The sequence below is a fragment of the Gekko japonicus genome, unplaced genomic scaffold (genome assembly GCF_001447785.1).
Source record: "Gekko japonicus isolate JY-2015 unplaced genomic scaffold, Gekko_japonicus_V1.1 scaffold835, whole genome shotgun sequence".
NCBI classification, from domain to species: Eukaryota; Metazoa; Chordata; class Lepidosauria; order Squamata; family Gekkonidae; genus Gekko; species Gekko japonicus.
In genome coordinates this window covers 331273-353027 of record NW_015175997.1, presented here as the reverse complement: position 1 = coordinate 353027, position 21755 = coordinate 331273, and the positions used below count along the sequence as shown (strand labels likewise).

The following is a 21755-nucleotide window of genomic DNA, read 5'->3' as shown; positions in this document are numbered from 1 at the left end:
CTTTACTGATGAGACTCTGACTACAGACATTTATTTCCCTTAACTGCTCCACAAAAGATTACTGACCACACACTACATTTCTGCCAGAAAGTACGTACAATCAGCTTATAGTTATTCTAATCTGTGTCTTTTCCCCTTGTTCACCCAACAGCATCACATAGCTCCTGCAGAACAGAATATAGGCACAGAGCCAAAGGTGGCCTAAGAGGATAGCTGTAAGAAAGAGATGAGTTACTAATATCCTAATTTTTTAGAAGCTCTGTAGCAAATCAAGGGGGTTGATTATTAAAGGTGTGTACTTTGGTACATGGAAGAAATTGGTGTCTATGATTTGTATCTCTGAATGATGTTTCTGTAAATCACTTTGGTCTCTTTCTCTTTCTTTTTTGTTACAAAAAAGTAGAACTGGACTCATGCTCTTTCTTCTGCACCACAAGATAGGATACACAATCTATTGGTCAATCGTCTTTTTGCAAAGTTGAGGCTAATGGGGATCTTGATGAGAGGACTGGTTGTTGTTTTTTCAAAAATCAAACTTTAAAATGTTTTTAAACTGGTATACTCTTACATTGGAGGAGAGAACAGGAATGGAACCTCTTTACCAGCTGCACCCTGTTGCTAAGGATTTGTACAGAATTTGTACCTTCTTGTACAGGTACCTGCGAAGCTTAGGCATGGCCAGTGGTGTAAGCCTTTTGGCCCGTAATCCAGAGCTCATAGCCCATGCCTTTGGACAAGCCAGCAAACGAGTCCAGGACCAGACCAAGATGTCCGTTTTTTGTTTTATTGCTAATTGGCTTATGTATTTAGTGGGCTTCCGTTGTAAGCTACCCTGGGTCCCCTTCAGGAAGGACATCCTCTTTCCATCCCTGCCCAGTTGACCCAATGCCATTTCCACTTAGCTCTTGGAAAGAAAAGCCAAGCTTTGAAACCTGGCTCCTGAAAGCAGAACAAGTTCCTACAAGTTGTACCACTGAGTCGAAGTCATAGATCTTAGATTGGGGGGGGGGGATAAAATTCACAGCTCTCTCAAGTCTGTAAGTAAGGTCAGCTCAAGTCTGAAAAATCAGTCTCGCTGGTATAACACACTTTGTTCTATACAAAACTTTATTTAACATCTTGATATCGTGAGCATAAAGTGAATAAGGGAACAAATATGAAATTCCCACTAGCAGCAGCTGCACCTTGGCTTCTGCCAGTCACGTCAAGTTGGCTCTGCATTTGTACACCCACACCCCAGGCAGTTTTGTAACAAGAGCTAACACAGCAAGCAAATGCCTTTATGTTAACAACAGACTCAAGCTATGCCTGCTTGGGGAAGAGTGCTGGGAAAGAATCCCCATGTTCCTCTTTGAAGAAGAAAAAAAATCTTGCATTTTGAGCCCAGCATAGGAGGGAAAAACACCCAGGTTGCTCAATATACTGAACAGAAGACAGCCAGTTCTGAAATACAAACTGCACTGTCAGCATAGCCTAGCTCATTGCATTATACTGTATCCCAGATGACTAAAACTCAGCAGCTATGCACAGAAGCAGCAGCACCAAAAAGCACATGACTATGCTCCCATTCCTTGCTGCTGGTTAAAAAAAACAAAACCAGACTTCTTGCTTTTCCAACACAGGAACATCCATCAGAACCAGGGAAGATGGACTAACGGGCTCATTCCCTCTGAAGCCACTGTTGTCCAGCATGGACTTTGCTCTAATCAGCACTATAGATGCTTGCCTAGTCAGTCCTCTGAATCCTTTCCTTTCCGTTTCTTCTGTAATGTGCATTCCTTGCTCTTTGTTTTGCTTCCCTCAAAATCCAGACTGAGTAGTTTAGTTCTGAGTCTACTTGTTCCAGTGCTTGATTGCCTCTGTCCTCTTTGCCGAGATAAACTCCTGCCTCCAATTCCCTGCTCTGTCATAGCTTGCATGAGACACTCTTGTTTTCTGGTTACCATTTCCTCCCGGCTCCAGATCAGAATATTAAAACCTGGCAAGAAAACAGTCACTAAGAATTCTGTTTTGGGCGCAGTATGCATACAGTAAAAAAGTACATTTTGAGATGGTCTGCCATACCTAAATACTTCTAAGGCATTAATGAAATGGTTCACTTTAGATGCCAGTTCCACAAAGTCCCATTACAGGAACAGTATTCAAAGGAATACTCTATTTTTGGAATGTGTGAGAAAGTCATCTTTCCAAATACTGGACATAGAAAGCTGTACTTCTAATAAAAGTTTATACCACTGTGCTTGATTAGACTTCTGTGTTGCCAGTTTCCCTATATGAAAGGGAAGGCCTTCTAGGATACAAAACAGGGAGAACTATATAGGAGCTAGTAAGAACTTGTCAATTATGGTATGATCAGCAACATAATGAACAGTGTCACAACTGGTACAATACTGATATTGCTAAAGCACTTATTAGTCCAGGTGCTGATTCCACTTGGAAGTCTGTAAAGACTGTTAAATCTTATACCTCCCTCTTCTGCATTAAGAGGCCAGCAGATGGCAGCAGTACCTTCTATTAAGAGACATATTGTTCCTACCTACCACAAGTTGAAGAATACTTAACTTTTTCCCCACCAAACAAAGAGGAGAGAAAAGGTTATCGTGGTTTTTTATTTGGGGGTGTGTGTGTATTTTTGCATTTTTGTGTCTGTGCATGTATATGTATGTGTGCCTTGCCTGGAAGTCACGGGGACCTCTGGCGACTCCTACTGGGGCATGGAGGATGTTCAGAGAAGTGGCTTGATAGCCTGCCTCTGCCTCCTCACCGTGATATTCTTTGGCCCTGGTATATTTGCCAGGGTCAACCCTGCTTAGCTTCCGAGATCTGACCAGATTGGGCTTGCCTGGGCTAACCAGGTCAGGGCAAAAGGTTATCATGTTTAAGGTCAACAGATCTTGCCTTTCTTTTTTTAAAGAGTTAGAAGACTTTTCACGAACATAACCTCTCTCTCACCCCTCCTGTAAGGATACAGCTGTCCATGATCACCAGCTCCACAGTGGAGCCAGAATCTCTCCTACCTCAGCATATGGGAGGACAGTCAGTACACACAGGAACTGAACGTAATGAAGACCATTCAGAAAGCTGAACAAGGGAGCCAATATGACAAGGAGCTACAAGTTTCAACCGGTTCTTAACCACGCTGTCGTCAAGTGCAAGATCAAACCGATCACTTACCCATTCCAGAGGCAAGTGTGTCTCCCATAGGGTTAAACTTACTGAGCTGCAAATATAAAACACAAGCATGAATTGTAGCCTTGTCCACTGTTCATTTAACACGATCAATCAAAATCAGGAACTAGAACATTCTGGATAAACCCAACAATGAAAAGGCCAGCATTCAATGAGGAAGAGTTCTGCACAAATCAGCACAGCTTCAAATAGGGAGGCCCTTTACACTCCCATATTCAGCATATGCCTCTTTTCATTATGAGTAAAATCTGGTGACCACAGTAAAGTTTATGCAGGAGAATCTGCCTGAGTACTTAGTGATTGGCAACCACAAACTTTAAAGAAATCTGGCCTGAGAGCCCGAAGCTGTTGCAGCAAGATGTAAATACTTTCCAAAACCCCCAAAACTTTCCAACACATCATACAACTGGCACCCCCCAAAAAAAGATGGAACATTCTCCTATGAACTGCACCAGGGTAGTCAGATATGGTACAAATATATATATATATATCCAGGCTTTGGTTTTGTTAAAAAGATAGTTTCCATGAGTGAGGTTCAAAATTAAGCACTGAAAGCAGGATTCTCTCAACAGTTTTTCCCCCTGTAGCTTACATACAAACAAAAGAACATGAACTTTGTTTAATGAGGCAACACAATTTTAGAGGTGCACAGCGCTATCACCACCTCTGAAGTTTATAAAGTTGCAGACACATCTCAGGAGGAAGGGAATGAGGCATAGGGAACCAAAGACGTCCAGCTGTCCTGAACCAGGGCCTTTTCAGTCCTGGCCCCAACCTGGTGGAACTCTGCCGAACACCATCAGGGCCCTGTGGGATCTGATCCAATCAGCATTAGAGGTCAAATCAGGAAGAGGAAACTGAAGAGCTCCATATAATGCATTTACTGACCCCTCAACAATTCTAGATTAGCATCCTATAAAATCCTAGTATGGCAGTCTCTCCTCAAGGAGAACAGAAGTGGACACACTTTTAATCATACAGAAAATCATTATTGCTACCATGCTTGAAAGTTATTGTCCTTTTCCTGTCCCCTATTCCCAGACCCTCAGACGAAATACTAGGTTCACGTAATTTGAAACCAGTCCTCCACACTCACCGAAATAATGCCAGATGCATTTGGATCATACAGCTGGCACACCATTTCCCCACTGTCTCCATCAAATATATCGACAGTTCGCAGCTCATCTACTGTGTATCCTGGGAACTTAGGATCTGGATAACGACCAGCTACAATGAGGTTATAACGAGGATGCCATGTTGCCTAAATCCAATACAAAGTTAAGCAACATTAATGCTGAAGTTGGTATGAATGAATTAGAGAGAATTAAGAGAAAAACAGGATGCGTTTTATCAAGAATTGGCACTATGTGGGTCTACAAGCCTACAGGTTCAGCTTCTACTCCACTCATGAAATCAAGTTGCTAAAGTCATTAATGGCTTTCAAGACACCATAGAACAGCAACACAATTGAATAGGAACATAATTCCCACAGGTTCTTAACAGCCTACACTTGCCTATAAACCTATTAGTAAGGCCAGTTTTCACACCCTAGACTTACTTGTAGAAACAAGATGCATTTACTCAGGTTTCCTTCTATCCAATCCTACCTCTAGTTTTTGTCTACTTTTGCATTCACGTTAGTCTTGTTGCCACACAGACTCCCTAAATGCCAGCCAGAGAGTGAATATGGCTCAATTTTAGATCCATAAGTGATAACAGAAGAAAACAACACAACCTAGAACAATTTACCATTAAGACCTGTACGTGCACGTTTTTCCTGCCTGCCAATCAGATTCTCAATACATTTCTATACAGGAGCTGCAGAATGCTTATCTTCACCTTCTAACATCATGAAGTAGTGAATGACTCCTAGTTAACATGCTTATTTCTTCACCTTAATAGGTGTGAGATGCTGAAATTGCCGATGAGGATGTGGAATCAGATGCTGTGGTTTGGACCAATCAAAAGAGGAATAAACCCGGATTTCACTGTGCTGGTCAGTAGTCAGTAGCTTAGAACCATCTGTTGGGCTGAAATAAGCTGAAGAGGAGTAGAACAGAAACAATGTAAAATCATACTGCTGTGGTCACAAACTGCATTTTCAGGTTACAAACGGCATTCGTAAGAAAATGAATTGATTTTTGAATTTTCGCTAATCTTAGTCATGAAGCTGGACTCTGGAGAAGCAGAATATGAATTCCATAAACAAATAAAAGCATTATGAAATTGTTATTAAATAAAATAAAGTATTAACAAAACACTGTAATTGCTTGAGGAGGCAAGAGTAATGGATAAATTTGTCATAAAAAGCACAAGTCATGGACATAACTAGAAACAGCATGCAACAACCAACCATGCTAAATTCATACTAGAAATCAACAGATATGTATATATAAACCTATAAATACCGCAGATTTCAATGAGATTAGATGTATCTAATAATTAGTTTCTTTGAGCTTCACTGATCTTAACTCAAATCTATACTTCAAATCTTAACTGATCTTAACTCAAATCTATACTTCTGGTTACTTTGCCACCTGCAAACATGAAGTGTCTCAATTCTTTTTTAAGTCAGCAGATATCACTCCAGGAACTACAGAGAATGTAAAATCTTTTTGTATTGGTAAGTTCTGAAACAATAAATTGTGGATACAACATAGACAGGAAAAAACCTGGTAAGTCTTGTATACAGCATATGTAGTTATTCATATTACTTAAACAGTCCTGGCTAGGGCTTTCACTGAACCTACTACCACAGGACACTTCTCAGTATCATTTGCAACACACAGCACTTTCATGACCGGCTGATCTATTTCTATATAGTTGTGATTTGTAAGCATGGAAGGACTGTCTGCTTGAGAAGACAAGGACATGATAGTACTTGCTCCTTGTTTAACTTTCAACCTATTCCACAGCATCTCTGAGTACAAGTTTTTTCAGCAACACCAAGCCTGCAAGTAATAAGAGCTCTTTCCTTTGTGACTCGTATGAGGAGGAGAATGTAGATCTGGCTTGTTTGATCAAATCCTGGCTGGAATACATAAGCAGACTATTTTATCACAACATGTGTCAGCTACATATACATTTTGGTCTACAGCAGGAGGCAACAAGCAAGAAAGTTGTACTCTGCAAATGGAAACCCTTCAATCTGAAAAATGCTTCATAAAATCCAATCCACTGGATTCGTTCTTCGGCGCAACCGAGTGCAGTGTGACCACCACCACCCACTCCAACCAAGCAGTTAATAGGTCAGGACTACAAGTGGTCAGAACATTATCTGTTCAAGGCATGGTTAGTTTTAACCTTTCCAACTGCATGTGAGTAGTGGTCCCATCAGGGTTGTCCATATTCAAAGACTTGTGGACAGAACAGGTTTCAAGAATGCTCTAGGGATCTAGGAAGTCACAGTAGTGGTTCAGATGACTCCTTCACGGGAGCCCAACATCAGGGGCTGATGGGGCAATTCAGAGGATCACTTCCCATCACCCTCTCCCCACTTTGTCCCATCTAACTCTTATTTCAGGGAGCCTGAAGATATGAAAGTGTTCAGACACCTGAAATGACATTGCTGAAAAACCTGTAAGCAAACAGGCCAGTCCATTTTCAGGTAGCACCTGTGAGGTGGCAAAGTATCCTGTTTCTCCACTACCACCAAATCAGGTTCAGTAGAGCTTTTCAATGTTATTCATGGTCTTTAAGCATCTATCCTGTTTCTCCACTACCACCAAATCAGCATAATCTGGTTCAGTAGAGCTTTTCAGTGTTATTCATGGTCTTTAAGCATTCAGATTCAATCCTTTGGAAGAAGAAACATCAGTGATAGTTTTACAAGATTCTTTGCTGGTCAACTCTTTAATTTCCAGTCTAAGAGCCACTAGGACAAATACAATTCCTATAACAGCAGTATCAGAAGCACCCATTCGCAGTGGTTCCTTGAATAATTTTGGATTGCTCTTCTTGACTGATGCAAACAAAGTGATTAAAGTTAGGGAGGCCACTACCTGCAAATGGATTTTACAGCTTAAGTCCTGCCAGAGGGAACTAAGCACACCTTCAGCAAAATTAATACCTCCTTGCTAGAGGACAGCTTCTCTCAGGAACTCAACGTTCTGGTTATGTCACTGCTGAAAAACCCTCTTTGGATAACTAACGGTTGGCTAACAACCATTTGGACTCCAACCACCCCCTTCTTGGTTTGGGGTTTGCTTTTGTTTTTTTGCAAAGGTGACTGAGCATCTGGTGACACAGCAACTTCAACATGAATGGCATCTTCAAAATGAATGACATCTTTCCTTCACCCATTTTTAATCTGGCTTTAGGGCAGAGACAACTTTAGTCACGGTTGTGAATGATCTGAATTTGCAGACTGATAGAAATACATCATTTGCTTAGGTATTTCTTCAGCTTTTTGTTATAGTTAACTATTACCCATGTTGAATCATTTAAAGCTTAATGCTGAGGTTTCAGGAATTGCACTCCAATAGCTCTGATCTTTTCTGTTGAACAGGACATAAAGGTCTGGATCCTAACTGTATATTCCACTGGCAAATTTTTACTGATTTCCCCATTCACTCACTCTCACATTGTCCCCATACTATTCCCCAGAGACATGATTTCAGGGCGCACAGCACCCTGTGTGTGGGGGTGGGGGTGGAAGTCCTGAATTAGTGCTTGGATGTAGTGGCTGGGAGGGGGGCTAAAAAATTAAATCTCAACAAGGAAGAAGTGATGCTAGCCAAAAAGGCTGATGTTGTGGAAGTAACTGAATTATTGGTTTGGACAGGGTCAGGTTGACCCTGTCTAACTAGGTGAAGAATACGGGAGTACTGTCAAGCAGGTTGGAGTTGTACCCAGGACTGCTTTCTTTCATCTATACTGAATTCATAAATGGCCCTCCTTTCTAAACTTAAGAGGACTTACCCATGCTAATCATTACATCTTTACCTTCCAGAATGGATTTCTGTAATGCACTCTATGTGGGGCAAACTGTTCAGAAATTCAACTGGTACAACGTGCACTTTTTGTCTGGTGCTGAGTGTCATAAACACACACTTATACACATACACTTACATGCACACCATCTTAAAAAGCTCCCAAATTGCTTCTTGGCTCAATTCGCAGTCTTAGTTCTTACCTTCAGAACCTACAGCCCACCAATCTGAGGAATAACCTCTCCCCTTATATGAACCCAGCTGCCAACTCAGGTCAGACTAACAGGCTTTCTGGCTGTGCCCTCCTTTTGACAGCTGCAGACATCTCCTGCAAGAGCACAGACCTCACCTTTCCAGTCTTACAAAGCAGGCTACCAGAGGATGTACAGAAGGCACATTAACTGCTGACAGTTTTATGGGCCCTGCAAAATTGTCCTCTCTTCTGGGGTTGATTTCTGATTGATATTCTTTCCTCAATTTGCTAATTTTTTTATTCAGCATTTTTGAGATAATTATTTTAATGTTTTTATCTCTGACAGAGAGCTGCCTTGAGCCCTGGTTAAAGGAAAGTATACATTTTAAATAAGGATATCTAATGAAAGTGGTGGAAAAGAATAGACACAGACTAAGAGATAAAACAAGATGGGTAGCCACGTTAGTCTGTCTGTAGCAGTAGAAAAGAGCCAGTAGCACCTTAACGACTAACAATTTTTGTGGCAGGGCATGAGCTTTTCTGAGTCACTGCTCACTTCTTCACTTAGTCCTTAAGGTACTGCTAGACTAAGAGATGCTAGGATCACACACACCCAACCAAGAATGGATAGGTTGGAATGGCAAAACGTGGCTCCACTTTGCTGTCTTACCTGCATTGACAGCTTTGTCATGAGGAAGTGCATGAAGGTAACATGACTTGTCTTTTATGTTCCTCAGATCCCAGATTTTGACAGTTTGATCTACAGAGGCTGTAGCCAAAAGCCAATCACAGCTAGGATTAAACTCCACATGAGTTACTTTCCTTTTGTGCAGTTTCAGGTTCCATATCTACAGTACATATAACAGAAAGCAAACTGAATGACAGCGACAGAGCAAGAGAGTCAGTCCAAGACAAAACTCTAGTATATGGAATTTATATATACAGCATGCCTTTCCTGGGGTTGTGTCTCTCCCCCCCCCCCTTAGGAGTATAGGCACATGGACAGTAGTGCATGCCTGACTCTATGAACCATGGAGAAGTTGCTAATAAATCCAGTACTAGTAAGTTTAAAGTACAAAAATTATCCTAAAAAGGCTGTACTTCTAGGCTTCCTTCCTAGCCTCTGTAGTAGAAAATAGCATCTGTACTAGAAAACAGCATCTCATGTTACCACAGAGGCAGCTGCCTGTGTTCCAGTCCCACCATGCACTAGAAACATCTAGATGAGGAACCACATAGGTGGGTTAAATGACACAGTTCCTTTCCTGCGTGATTGCTGCCTAGCAGGATGAAGATGTGTATGGGACCCTCCATCTAGGGGGTGGCTACAGAGGTGATTCCCTCACCAAAGCAGTAACCTATTAATTGAACCCACCACAGTGAAGTAATCTAACAACATACATAAAAGCAGGTCAGTGCAGCACCCCCATGAAATGTGAAAAATACCAAAACCATTTAAGTATGTGTTACCAAAGGCATACTAACCTTTTCACCCTCTGTACTGAGTAGGACGACGTTGCCCATATTATCACCTGTCACCACAGCCCGGCAATTTGCAGATACATCTACACTGCAGTACCAGAAACTTTAAAACAAAAGAGAGAGAAACCGAGAGAGGCACAAGCTCAGAATTTTTGTCCCATAAAACAACAAACAGGACTGCAAGAACAGGACAAACCATAGGACTGCAAGAACAACATCCTCATTTCCAAGATCTAAATGTGTAACAGAATCACAGTAAATTAACAGGATTATGTGGAACTCAGATGATACTCTGATGTGGAATCAGTTTCAGACGATGTGCTGTGAACAGGTAATAAATTCAACAAACACAAATAAAGTTCAATAAACAAGTCCAGCAAGTCAAAAGGCCCCATTATCCATGCATACAGACAACCTGGAAAGACAAATCCTATTCTCGAATCATTGACAGCATGTGTAACAAGGGTTTAAAATGACTATTAGAAATTAAATCCCACCCTCCAAAAGGGGATCAGAGATTAAATATAGCAGTCAAATTCCTTTGAAGTCTGAGGGCTGTGTGGCATACAAGTTTGTTGCCTGCTGCTTGTTTATCTCAGTGCATCACCACACTGTTTGAGAAGGAGGCACAAATCTAAACATGCAGTGAACAGCCATTCCATATGGCCAATAACGGCACATAGTCCAGCCCATATGGCCATGCACTTCCCTCTTGAAGCACTAGTGTTCAACCAGAACACATGCAGCCAATAAATTGGTCAGCAACATAAAGAATGAATCAGTTCAAGACAATATATTTAAATGTATTTGTTTTAGTTAGACAGAACTCCAGAAGCGATTTTATTTACTCTTCTTCCCATGCCACATATACCAATACAGCAACACTATTTATGCTTCTTCTTGAAATGTTTTTGCCATCACCAATATCTGCTCTATAGATCATCCATGGTGTGGTGTATGAGTAGACAGACGACCAGAGGAGTTTATCATTTTCCCATTCTCCTCCCCTGTATGCTTTCAAGTAAAATGGCACTCAAATGATTATGCCAACAATATACTGAACTACTTTGTTTGCAGACAGCAGTGATTCAAACTGCCTGAATGACTTCTTGATAGGTTAGATTTGAAGGCATCATCAAGTTATCAAAAGGTTCAGTTATGAAGCTGCCCTTCTAACTCCTCACCAAGCATCATGATATTCATGGCCAGACTAAGGTGCAAAGACCACATGCATTGCTTGGCCCTCAAGATACCACAGAACAAGAGTGCCATTACCTTCATACCTACAAGAACATATCCAGGACTTTTCTGGAATGCACAAGAACAGAGGAGATACATTCAGGTTACTGAAGAAAAAGCACTTGGTACATCCTGGCAGAGATATGCTGAGTTCATGGAGACTCCAGATGCATCCACACTTATGCACTTGCTACTGGGCTAATTAGCCCTGTATTTGATCTACTACAGGTTCTGTAGTAATTAGTTAGCTAACTTCTCTTTGTATTTAAATTCCTTCAGAACTACTTTGAACAAATGCTGGGAAGTTATAAAATACCCCCTTTTTAAAACAAAAAACACCACTGGATAATACAATGAAAAGGGGGGGAGGACGAGGAGAAGAGGAGGAGGAAGAGGAGGAGGAGGAGGAGATTGGATTTATACCCCGCCCTTCACTTGGAGTCTCAGAGCGGCTTACAAACTCCTTTCCCTTCCCCTCCCCACAACAGATACCCTGTGAGGTGGGTGGGGCTGAGAGAACTCTGACACAAACTGCTCTTTTTCAAGGACAGCTGTGCCAGAGCTTGTGACTGACCCAAGGTCACATCAGCAGGTGCAAGTGGAGGAGTGGGGAATCAAACCCGTTCTCCCAGATTAGAGTCCACACACTTAACCACTACACCAAACTGGCTCTCTGGATAATGTAAACTGGTAAATGTTCTAACTGCTTCCCACACCCCACTCCATGGAACCATTTGCACTGGGGTTTGCTAGTCTCTCTCTTGGTGGGGGGTATGTGTGTATGAGAAGAATCGAAGAACTACCAGTTTCTAGTACAATAATTTTGGAACACACAAGAATGCTGTAGGACTACAATAATTTTAAGGACTACTTACAGAACTGCAGGTTTCAAACCATGACACAAAACCTGTCTCTCAACAATAGAACTAAGTATTCCCAGATATCCATACAACATGCAAATATTCTGTGCTTTTAGGGTCAACCTGGGCAATGTCCCAAACATTACGAAGTTCCTTCCAGTTGTACTAAACTTCCTCTAGTTCAGAATACAGGATGTGAATGTGACAGCCACACCTGGATCTGCCTTCCCGGCCTCAGAGAACAAGGACAAAACAAGCAGCATTCCATGCTGAAGTGTACATTTACCCTGTCCAGCATCTTTCTAAGGTGGTATTCATTTCACAGTTTTCCTGCAGCTGCTCTAGAGCATGATATCTGCTTTTTTCCAATTTACCTTGAGAGCAAGACAGGTGCTTTTTAGGGAAAAGTATTTAGTGGAACATGGCACAGCAGTAATTTCATTCCATTCTAACAATCAACGCCTAACATGTCTGTACTGAATCAACACAAGGCAGTCATACAACAGAGAACCAATTCACATGTTACATATTTCCCATTACATAAATATTAATACCCATGTCTAAAAAGATGTGTAAAACATGTAAAACAGTTGGCCAAGCATGTCTATTTGCTTCTGACACCGTTCTGAATGAATATCTCTAACAGGGCAACAACAGAAAACCCCTATATACTTCTTATGTCTGTGTTGCCTTCTAAATAACAGAACAAGGCAGAGATGGATATAAGCGGATTGCATCTTACTCCCAGTCGTCGGTACTGGTGAAGACCCGGATTGTATTCCCATTAAAATCCTGGAGGACAGTAGTTCCAGCAACTGATGATGTGTACAGCTCACTAGGATTAAAAGGGTTAAACTTCATTCCTGTGATGGACCCTCCAGCTCCCATCTACAACGAAGGGGATGAATAAAACAGAAATCCACTCAGTGAAGGAGGAAAGTTCCCTCTGCTTATACCAGCACCAACACAGAGCTCAACTTCTACAACAGGCTGCATTTATTTCTACATAACAGCAACCAGGCTAATCAAAAATCCTTACAAATGGAAAGGGTTTTGGTACTTCCAAGCAACTGCTACACAAAGTTACTGTCATGGTTAAAAGTAATCCTGCCAAGCTACATGTAGAGTAATGTTAAATACTGTTAAGTACTGAGTATACCATTATCTGGGACTGGGGAGTCATCTATACAACCTTTTCATAATAGCTGGTCTCTGGGTGAGTCATCAAAACTGCATCATGGCTGAGGGAACTTGAATTGTTTTATGGTATTTTTTATGAACTTGTATACAGATTAGACATGTATTTTGTTTTGCCTCTGTCAGGGTAAGATGACAGGACAAAAGTCTGAGCAACAAAAAATGAAAAATACTGAAGCTTGAAGCAAGTACAGTCACAGAGAAATATCAATCCAAATAATAATTGCAGCAAAAGGTATTTTCAAGAGGGACTATGAATCTCCAGACTACTAGTCTTCATCACTATTTTAAGTGTTCAAGCTCTAGCAAATCGGGCAGCAACACACAGTTATTTAGTCCACAGAGGCACCCAACTGTAATTTGTCAAGGTGGTGTTTTTCTTTTAAGTCTGTGCAGGTCAAAAGAACAATTGACTATATCACTAGGAGCAGGGACTTCATTCCACTCAGTAAAGTGCTTTCTCATCTGAAAGGGGGCAAAGAGCAAACTCAAAAAATAAATAAAAGATTTCCCCGTGTCTTACAGATTTCCCTCCATCCTTCTTCCTAATCCTCCCCTTTGTATAGAAAGTAGATCACCTTCAACACACCCTATTCTGTTAACATATACCACATGCTGACACTGCAGTCCACCTTCATAATAACTTACCCCTTTTATGAGGCAGGTTTTATTGAGCACTTCATAGTCCCACAGGATGATATCTCCACCTTTGGAGCCCACAGCAACTGTGCTGGGATGCGCTGGATGCCACTCCAAACATGTAACTCTCCTATCAAAGGGACTTGCAGTTCTGAACAAGCGGTATTGCTTGAGGGAACGTATAAAATGCATCTGGAGACACTGCTGCAGAGACAATGAGAAAAGGGGAATGCAGACCATGCAATTAAAAAGTGTTCTGCCTGTAACAGTCTTCCACCTTTCTGCACGGCTGATAGAGGAGACTGTGACTCAAACTACACTCAGACACATGAAATATGTATGCTTCTCTAATGTTTTGTTCTTCTTTCATCCAAAGCAACTGAGTATGTTGCAAATTTCAGTAAAGCAACAGCAAAATAAGTGGAGCATTAAACCCTCTTCTGAATGATTTGCCCATTCAAAGTTGTTGTGGCAATCTGCTTTCTCCTCCCCAAGAAGGAGATGGAGAGAAGACAGAAGTTCTCATACCTTTTCCTCAACAGGGAGAACACAGCTGTAGGAAGATAAATGGCTGGGCAGGGGAGGGCTAAAACAGCCACTCCATCACTGAAACTCATACATCCAGAGACTATTCACAATAAAAAAGAAAATTTTGACACGTGATTATACTGCGTAGTTTGGCCTTATGGGGCCAGGATAAATGAACTGATATAATCCCAAACTCTCAGAAAAGTTGACAATAGTAGAGAATCTGTACTCTCTGCTTGTTCCGTGTAGAATGTCCCAAAACGAAAACATTCTGAATGAAAAGGAGGCTGTGGGGAGCTTAGGTGGCAAGAAGAATCCCTTACCTTCTTGAGCTGTACCCCAACAGAGGAACCCAGCACATTCTGGTAGACATAATGGACAATGCTCTTCTGCATCTCTCGCTGATGAAAAGGCACTCCAGTATTTCTGATTATGGAGGCATGGAAAGTTTGACCTGCCAGACAATAAAAAAGACATTTAACATTTGCTTATGTGTTCACTTAGACCACATCTGCTCTGCTTCAGTGGAAGCAACAAGAACATAGGCCTTTTTCAATACCTGTAATGTGAATTCAGCAAGCATGGTGGAGCACCGAGTCAAGTTAAAAGGTTAGTTGTTGTAGATTTTCCGGCTGTATGGCCATGGACTTGGCACTGTAGTACCTGACGTTTGGCCAGCAAGTTAAAAGGTGTTTTTGACCTTTAAGGTCTTGAGCAGTCTGGGACCAACGTATTTGTGGGACCGGCTCCTCCGGTATACCCTCAGGAGAGCACTATGCTCTTCACAGAACAATTTGCTGGTGGTCCCTGGCCCTATAGTCATCCAGCTGTCCTCAACCAGGGCCAGAGCCTTCTCAGCCCTGGCCCCAACCTGGTGGAACTCTCTGCCAAATGACATCAGGGCCCTGTGGGACCTTATGCAATTCCGCAGGGCCTGTAAGGCAGAGACGTTCCACCAGGCGTTTGGTTGAGGACAGCAACGGCTTGCATCATGGCTGGCACCCCTCCTGGATTCCTATCCCTTGTGGAGTTTATTCCCTCCCCCCCCAATCCACGAAGCACCCACAGGCCAGAAAATAGGAGGGAACCACAAAAATTGCCATCCGATTCTAATTAATTAATGCATTATATTGTCTGATTATGGTTTTATGGTTTTTATTGCTTTTAATCTGTACATCACCTAGAGCCCCACAGTTGTGGGGATTAGGCGATTTATACATATAATTAAGTAAATAAACAAAACAGTGGAGAGAAGAAAACTGGAACGTGCTCCATTGAAATAACAGAGTGAACTTATGTACCCTCCTGTGAGCTCCCATCTCTGGCCCCAGCTCCTGCCAACCTAGTGGTTCGAAAGCAAGAAATTGCAAGTAGATAAATAGGTACTGCTTCGGTGGGAAGGTAACAGCATTTTGTGCGCCTTGGCCGTTTAGTCATGGCCACATGACCATGGAGAAGTCTTTGGACAGCACTGGCTCTTCAGCTTGGAAACAGAGGTGAGCACCACCCCGAGAGTCAGATTCAACTGGCTTTCGAGCAAGGGAAACCTTTACCTTTTCACATGTTCTAAAGACAGAACACCAAGTAAACGATGCTGGAGAAAAATGCAACCCCTGGCCATTTTTCAATTTTTCTGATGGAAAAATCAGAAATTGAGAAAATTGGAGAAAAACTCTTCTAAAACATTTCTCTGTGAACAATGAAATCCTTGTTAAGGAAAGTTTTTAATATACTGTTTTCTCTCCCCCAAAATGATAACTACGTAGACAGTCTACAGTATTAGGAAATATAATTCTTATAAATTACAAATTATACATTCTTATAATTCTTATAAATTCTTATAAAGTGCACAACTCTCAGATTCACACACTTGTTTTAGATTCTTCCATTTTCTGCGGCATAAGGAGAGGGCATGTTGTGTTCCACCAAGGGGGGAAAAAATCCCTGCATGGAAGCATCCTACACGAAAACTAGTCTATGTGTGGAAATACATGTACCAAAAGAACAAATTAATATGGAAAACAGAGAAGCTGCTTTCAATGCATGCCAGCCTTCAGATCTCTGAAATAAAACTTCAAGTCATAATCTGAAACTATCTTTCAGAAATTAATTTCTGAGAAAGAAACTCAAAGAGATATTATTTACAGGGACATATTTGTCGTTTAAGTAACAAGATATGGGATAATTTTTTCCCAGTTACTATGCCACTTAATGTAAGTGATGATGATACATAATGATATTCCACTTGACAGCCACACATCTTGTATTGCATTTCTGTATGCTTCAAGTCTGAGGCCTTTCCACCATGCCCTACAAATGATCTCTCATCCTTTCCCTCCCTCTTTTTGGATTTTTGTTAAACTGAACACCCAGATTGATAAAGCACTTGAAAGTTTGCTCATTGTTTTGTGCTTTTTAGTAGATCTTAATGCAATGTAATACAAGACTTTCTGAAACCTTTCTGTGGACCAAAACTGCTATCATACATTACTTAAGACTTCAATGGTAGTACAAGTGTTAATTCAACATTCAGATTTATTGGTAATTCTTAAAATTGATCTGTTAAAGCTGGAGGCAGACACTGGTAAAAAAAATGACTTCTCTGCTGTTACCAAGAAACTACGTTGTGTTTCTACATTCACATCTACATTGAAAGCACACACACATGTGCACACACACTTGGGTTTTGTTTTGCTTTTAGGAATTCAATCTAAGGGAAACAAAACTGTTGATCCCTGTAGAATAAATGAAGGCAATCAATGAACTGACTGCCTGGTAATCACTGAAATAACTGATTCAGAACACTCTGCACACACTCTAAATTGGTTTCATTTACTTTCATATTGCCAAATCTGATTTACTACATATTACTGTGACACTGGTATTTTCATTAACCAGAAAGCAACAGCACACAAGACGACAAGGGCTCCACGCAGGTCTGGAAGTGTAATTTCACAATAAGTGTAGTTTCACAGTCTACTTTCCATAGCCACCCCTCAAAAAACTCTGTATTTCAAGCCTGACAATCTAAATGGGCACACATTTTAGCACTGCTCTGCCAAGAACCCAGAAACCATTCAAAATAATGTAGTGGGAAAGCTCAACTTTCAGATCAGTACGCAAGTCAAAGTGGCAATACAGAGGTCAAATCTTGGCCCTAATTAGGAAACTAAAACTTCCACCTAAAATCTTCAAAAGCATGACAGCATTAATCCCTGAAATTCTCCCTGAATCTCTGTTTAAACGAGAATATTCCAGATTTATTCTATGGCTTGCCAGGCACTGACAGTAGCTTGCTGTACTTTGTTTTCAACAACAGACCTGCTGACTCTTCACAGAAAAGCCTAAAAACATTTGTGTTTAGGGAGAATTCTGCTGAACAACCCAACTTTTTCTTTTTTTGAACACCACCAGTTCTACGGTGCTTGCCTTTTTCTTTTCTTTTTTTCTGACGGGTCACCAGGAATATCCATACAACACAGGATCTGTTCAATCGTGTCCACAACACAGTCTAATCATATACAAAGCAATGAAATATAATTTCCTCCAAACTCATGATGTCAGATTGACAAAGAGAAAGATGAAGTGAAACCAACACTCTACTTGCAAGGCAAGTCATGAATAAGATACAGAAGGAAGCAAAAAAATTACACCATCAAAAAGTACTCCCTAAGGCAGGGGTCCCCCCATCCCCAATGTGGTACCTGTGGGTGCCATGGCACTCACGGACACCTTTTCCGGCATCCACCAAATGTTTTTTGGAAGTGGGTGGGGCCCACTTCTGACTGAATACTGGAGATTTGATTGGCCGTGCAGATTTTTTTTTAAAAATGTTACTTTGGCAGCAGCTGCTACCACCACACCACAAGGAACTACACTGTGTGACTAAAGTCAAACTGTGGCCATCATTTCATGGCTGGCTCCACCTCCTGCAGCAATCATTTTGTGGTTGCACCCACCATCCCACGTCAGAATTCCAAATGTGCCCACAAGCTCGAAAAGGGTGGAGATCCCTGCCCTAAGGCCAAAAAAAAAATATTTTATTTATTATCATTTATTAATTCAATGTATACCTTGCCCTCTCCGCCAAGGCAGGCTCAGGACAGCTTACATACAAATGCATATATAAATACAATTAAAATCATTAATAAAAACAGCCATAAACAAGTCAGTTATCAGTTTTCCTAAAGTGCTGGAACAATACACAAAGTGCGAGAGCAGAGATTTCTAGATTAAACAATACTACTTAAGTGACAGTCATGATGGTATTCTCCCATCAGCTCAGTTTGGTCGACTAATTAGTGCGACGAGACAGGCTGAAGGTGGTAAAGCCAGGGCACAGGGTGACTCTTTGGTGTTTGAGGCGGCTCCTAATCGAAGGTCTAATGGAAGAGCGCCATCTTGCAGGACCTGTGGAACTGTAAAAGGTCCCACCTGGGCCCTGATCTCTTCTGGGAGCACATTCCACCAGTACGAAGCTGCCACTGAGAAGGCCCTGGCCCTGGTTATCGCCAGCCTGATGTCTTTGGGGCCTGGGAGGGCTAGCTGGTTTTGGGCCCCTGAACGCAGTGCTCTCTGGGGAATGTATGGGGAAAGGCGGTCCCTTGGGTATGCCAGACCCTGACCATAAAGTGCTTTAAAGGTCAAAACCAGCACCTTGAAGCGAATCCAGTATGCTACTGGCAGCCAGTGCAATGCTTTCAGCACAGGCTGGATGTGCTCCTGCATAGAGAGACCCATCAACAGAACATTAAAGATATGGTCTTCGTTCAAGTCAACAGCAAAACTCCAACTGATTTTAGAGGCTGGGGTTAGTTCTGCAAGATACAAAACAGAGACATGACAGCAGACACTTTTTTTTTTTAGTCTGCCCCACTCACACATAAAAGAGAATATAGTACAGAAAGTGCCAAAGGGGCATAGTGCAAACACCCCTCCACTCTCAGCTTAAGGCCAAACTAGACAATACGTGTGACACGAGTCATGTTGGGAGGCTCCCCACTTTGACTTGCAGATATACATAACATCAGGGAACTAAGAGTGTGGCACAGGGAGAGTAGGGCCTTCAGCTTTCCTTCCAATACTATTCTTGCAAGCTGAAACAGCCACAGGGGGAGGGCTGTTTGTCCCGTACACATATATGTACCTCCATCTTATTTCAAATAACTGGATACTAATTAAGAGAAAAGCATGTACAGGTAATAATGGGAGGGTCCAACACTTTCCAAATACATCACATGGGTTCATTCAATCATACCTTCCACCTGCACTTTAGGTGGGAATGTAGAAGACCTACATCTAAAGATGCAGATCTAAAGGTCTGCTGCTAGTTTGTGTAGCTCGGGCCCAAGATATTAGCATATATGCAGGTGTTTTTCAGTTCTTGCCCCACTTGCATTACTCATACCATTTCTAATGTTAGGAGACAAGAATATCGAGAGTTGTTCTCTGACTTAGCCTGAAGGATAATTTCTCTTTCTTTTTTAAAGTTATTAAACCATCTTTTTAAACCTGTCTAATTTTTGCCATGAGCCAGGGAAGTATTAAATTGTTAGTTAAAAGGAACACGATCACAAATATCCGGTTAAAGACGCTTCACACATTTTTCTACACAGAGATAACTAATGTGCAGGAACAATTTTCCATATGAAATGGCCCAAGCACAGTACTCAGGATTTCCTAGAAAATGGAAGGGTGTTTGCAAGAAGTAAGAAAAGTGACAGGACAAAGATAATTCAATTAAACCTGTATTACATAGTCAGGTGTATGATAAAATTTCAAGGCTTTGATGATATTACCCGTTTTCTCTGGAAACTTGTTGATTTTTCTGACAAGCAATTTCTTTGTTCGCAACTCATTTTCCAGTTCCACCTGATCTCGTTTCCTTTTCCCAGTTGATTTTGCCTCCTTTTCTGAAGGATTCTCAAATGTTTTCAACCATTTCTTGTTCTTTGACTGCTTCTCTGAGGGCATTCTGTCCAGTCCCTGGAAAAGACCATTATATGAGTATTAGGATCTTGAGAGTTCTAATCCCCAAACATAGGTGCACACTGAAAGCTCCACGGTTTTAGTTTGCATCATCAACCCATTTCCTTTGTAAAAGATGTACAATTCTTTGAAATAAAGATGTTTCTTAGAACTCTTAGCCCTCTGGAGATCTTCCATGCATTACACACATCACAAACTATCCAAAATGAGACCACTGCTGCCAGTCACATGCAAGCCATGAACATTAGACTGTACTCAGTGTGTTGTTACTATCTGCCACCCTGTGCAACCCCAGGCTTCTCTTTGTCCTGTGCCATACAATGAATGGACAAACAAGGACTCATCTACACATACATTTCAGGCAGTTATTACCAATTATAACTTCAGTATCCATAGGTTCTTTAATCTGAGATCACTCCTACAAGCATGTTTTCCATTTCTGGTGGGAAAGACTGCTACTTCATTCATTCTTACTGTCAGGCATACAAATCAACAAATTTCTACCTGCATTCCCTTTCTCATTGGAAATGGACATACAGCGAATGTAATTTTAGGTAGTGAATAATGCCTTTGTTTTGCTCACACCAAAAATATGTGTATCCTTTTTATTAAGAATACATAGCATCATTTAACAGGAAAATTCTACTACCACATAATTTTTATCACAAATATCCATGAATCTATGGACAAATACTGATAGGGTTTCTGGTATTGCTGGGATGCTAAAATTTCAAGTTTAGGTGCAGGTTTAAGCCCTGGTTCAACCATGAAGTTAAGTTGGGTGGCCTTGGGCAAGTCAACCTCTCAACCTCATTTACTTCACAAAGGTATTGAGAGACCAAAATAGATTCGGAGCTCAAAGGAGTCAGGGGTAAACCATACATGCCCACCAATTTGGAATAAAACAGAAATCCAGTGGCACCTTAAACACTAACAAATTTACTCCAGCATAAACTGTCAGGAGGCAGAGTACACTCTATTGGACATAAATCACCAACTGACTCAAAAAAGTTTATGTAAACGTGGTCGTGGTTAGTCTTTAAAGTACTGCTGGACTTCTGTTTTGCTTTGCTGTAACAAAGTTACATGCCTCCCTGGAATTACCACCAACACAGAGCAATAGGTACGCAAGCCTGTCAGCATGCTCTCAGAAACCGAAAACAGCGGCTCCAAGTACTTGCGGAGATATTTATCTCCTCTTTCCGTCCCATCGTGTGTAACCCTTGAGAGGGCAAACGCTTACACTTCTGAACGTGAACCACTCAGTATCATTTTATTTTTAAACCCAGCATATTAATATACGGGAAACGAAAGTCACCATCACGAGCTCACTAGTTCCCGCATATTTCAGAGGCCACCCAACTTGACTCTCCCATTCAGTCCCCCCACCCCACCCCCACGCCCCGTTTCAGGAAGACTTCTTCTAGCTAACTAATAAGAAGCGAGGCAATTCAGCAAGAGGGCGATGAGGAGTTGTTTCGAGCTCGAAATGATGCAGGGAAAGAAGAG

General features: G+C 41.4%; 1 protein-coding gene across 1 annotated transcript in view; it reads right to left on the bottom strand.

The window, feature by feature from the left end:
• Positions 1-1098: 1098 nt before the first annotated feature.
• Positions 1099-21755, bottom strand: part of DDB2 (damage-specific DNA binding protein 2) — a 20928-nt gene continuing 271 nt past the window's right edge. Inside the window, exons 2-11 of the mRNA XM_015426404.1 lie at positions 20057-20243; positions 14582-14712; positions 13740-13934; positions 12637-12782; positions 9799-9898; positions 8984-9161; positions 5084-5229; positions 4286-4450; positions 3175-3220; positions 1099-1978 (exon numbers count right to left, since the gene is read on the bottom strand). Of these exons, the coding sequence (XP_015281890.1) occupies positions 1731-1978; positions 3175-3220; positions 4286-4450; positions 5084-5229; positions 8984-9161; positions 9799-9898; positions 12637-12782; positions 13740-13934; positions 14582-14712; positions 20057-20231 (1530 nt within the window). The 5' untranslated portion in view covers positions 20232-20243 and the 3' untranslated portion in view covers positions 1099-1730. The remainder of the gene's footprint in view (positions 1979-3174; positions 3221-4285; positions 4451-5083; positions 5230-8983; positions 9162-9798; positions 9899-12636; positions 12783-13739; positions 13935-14581; positions 14713-20056; positions 20244-21755) is intronic.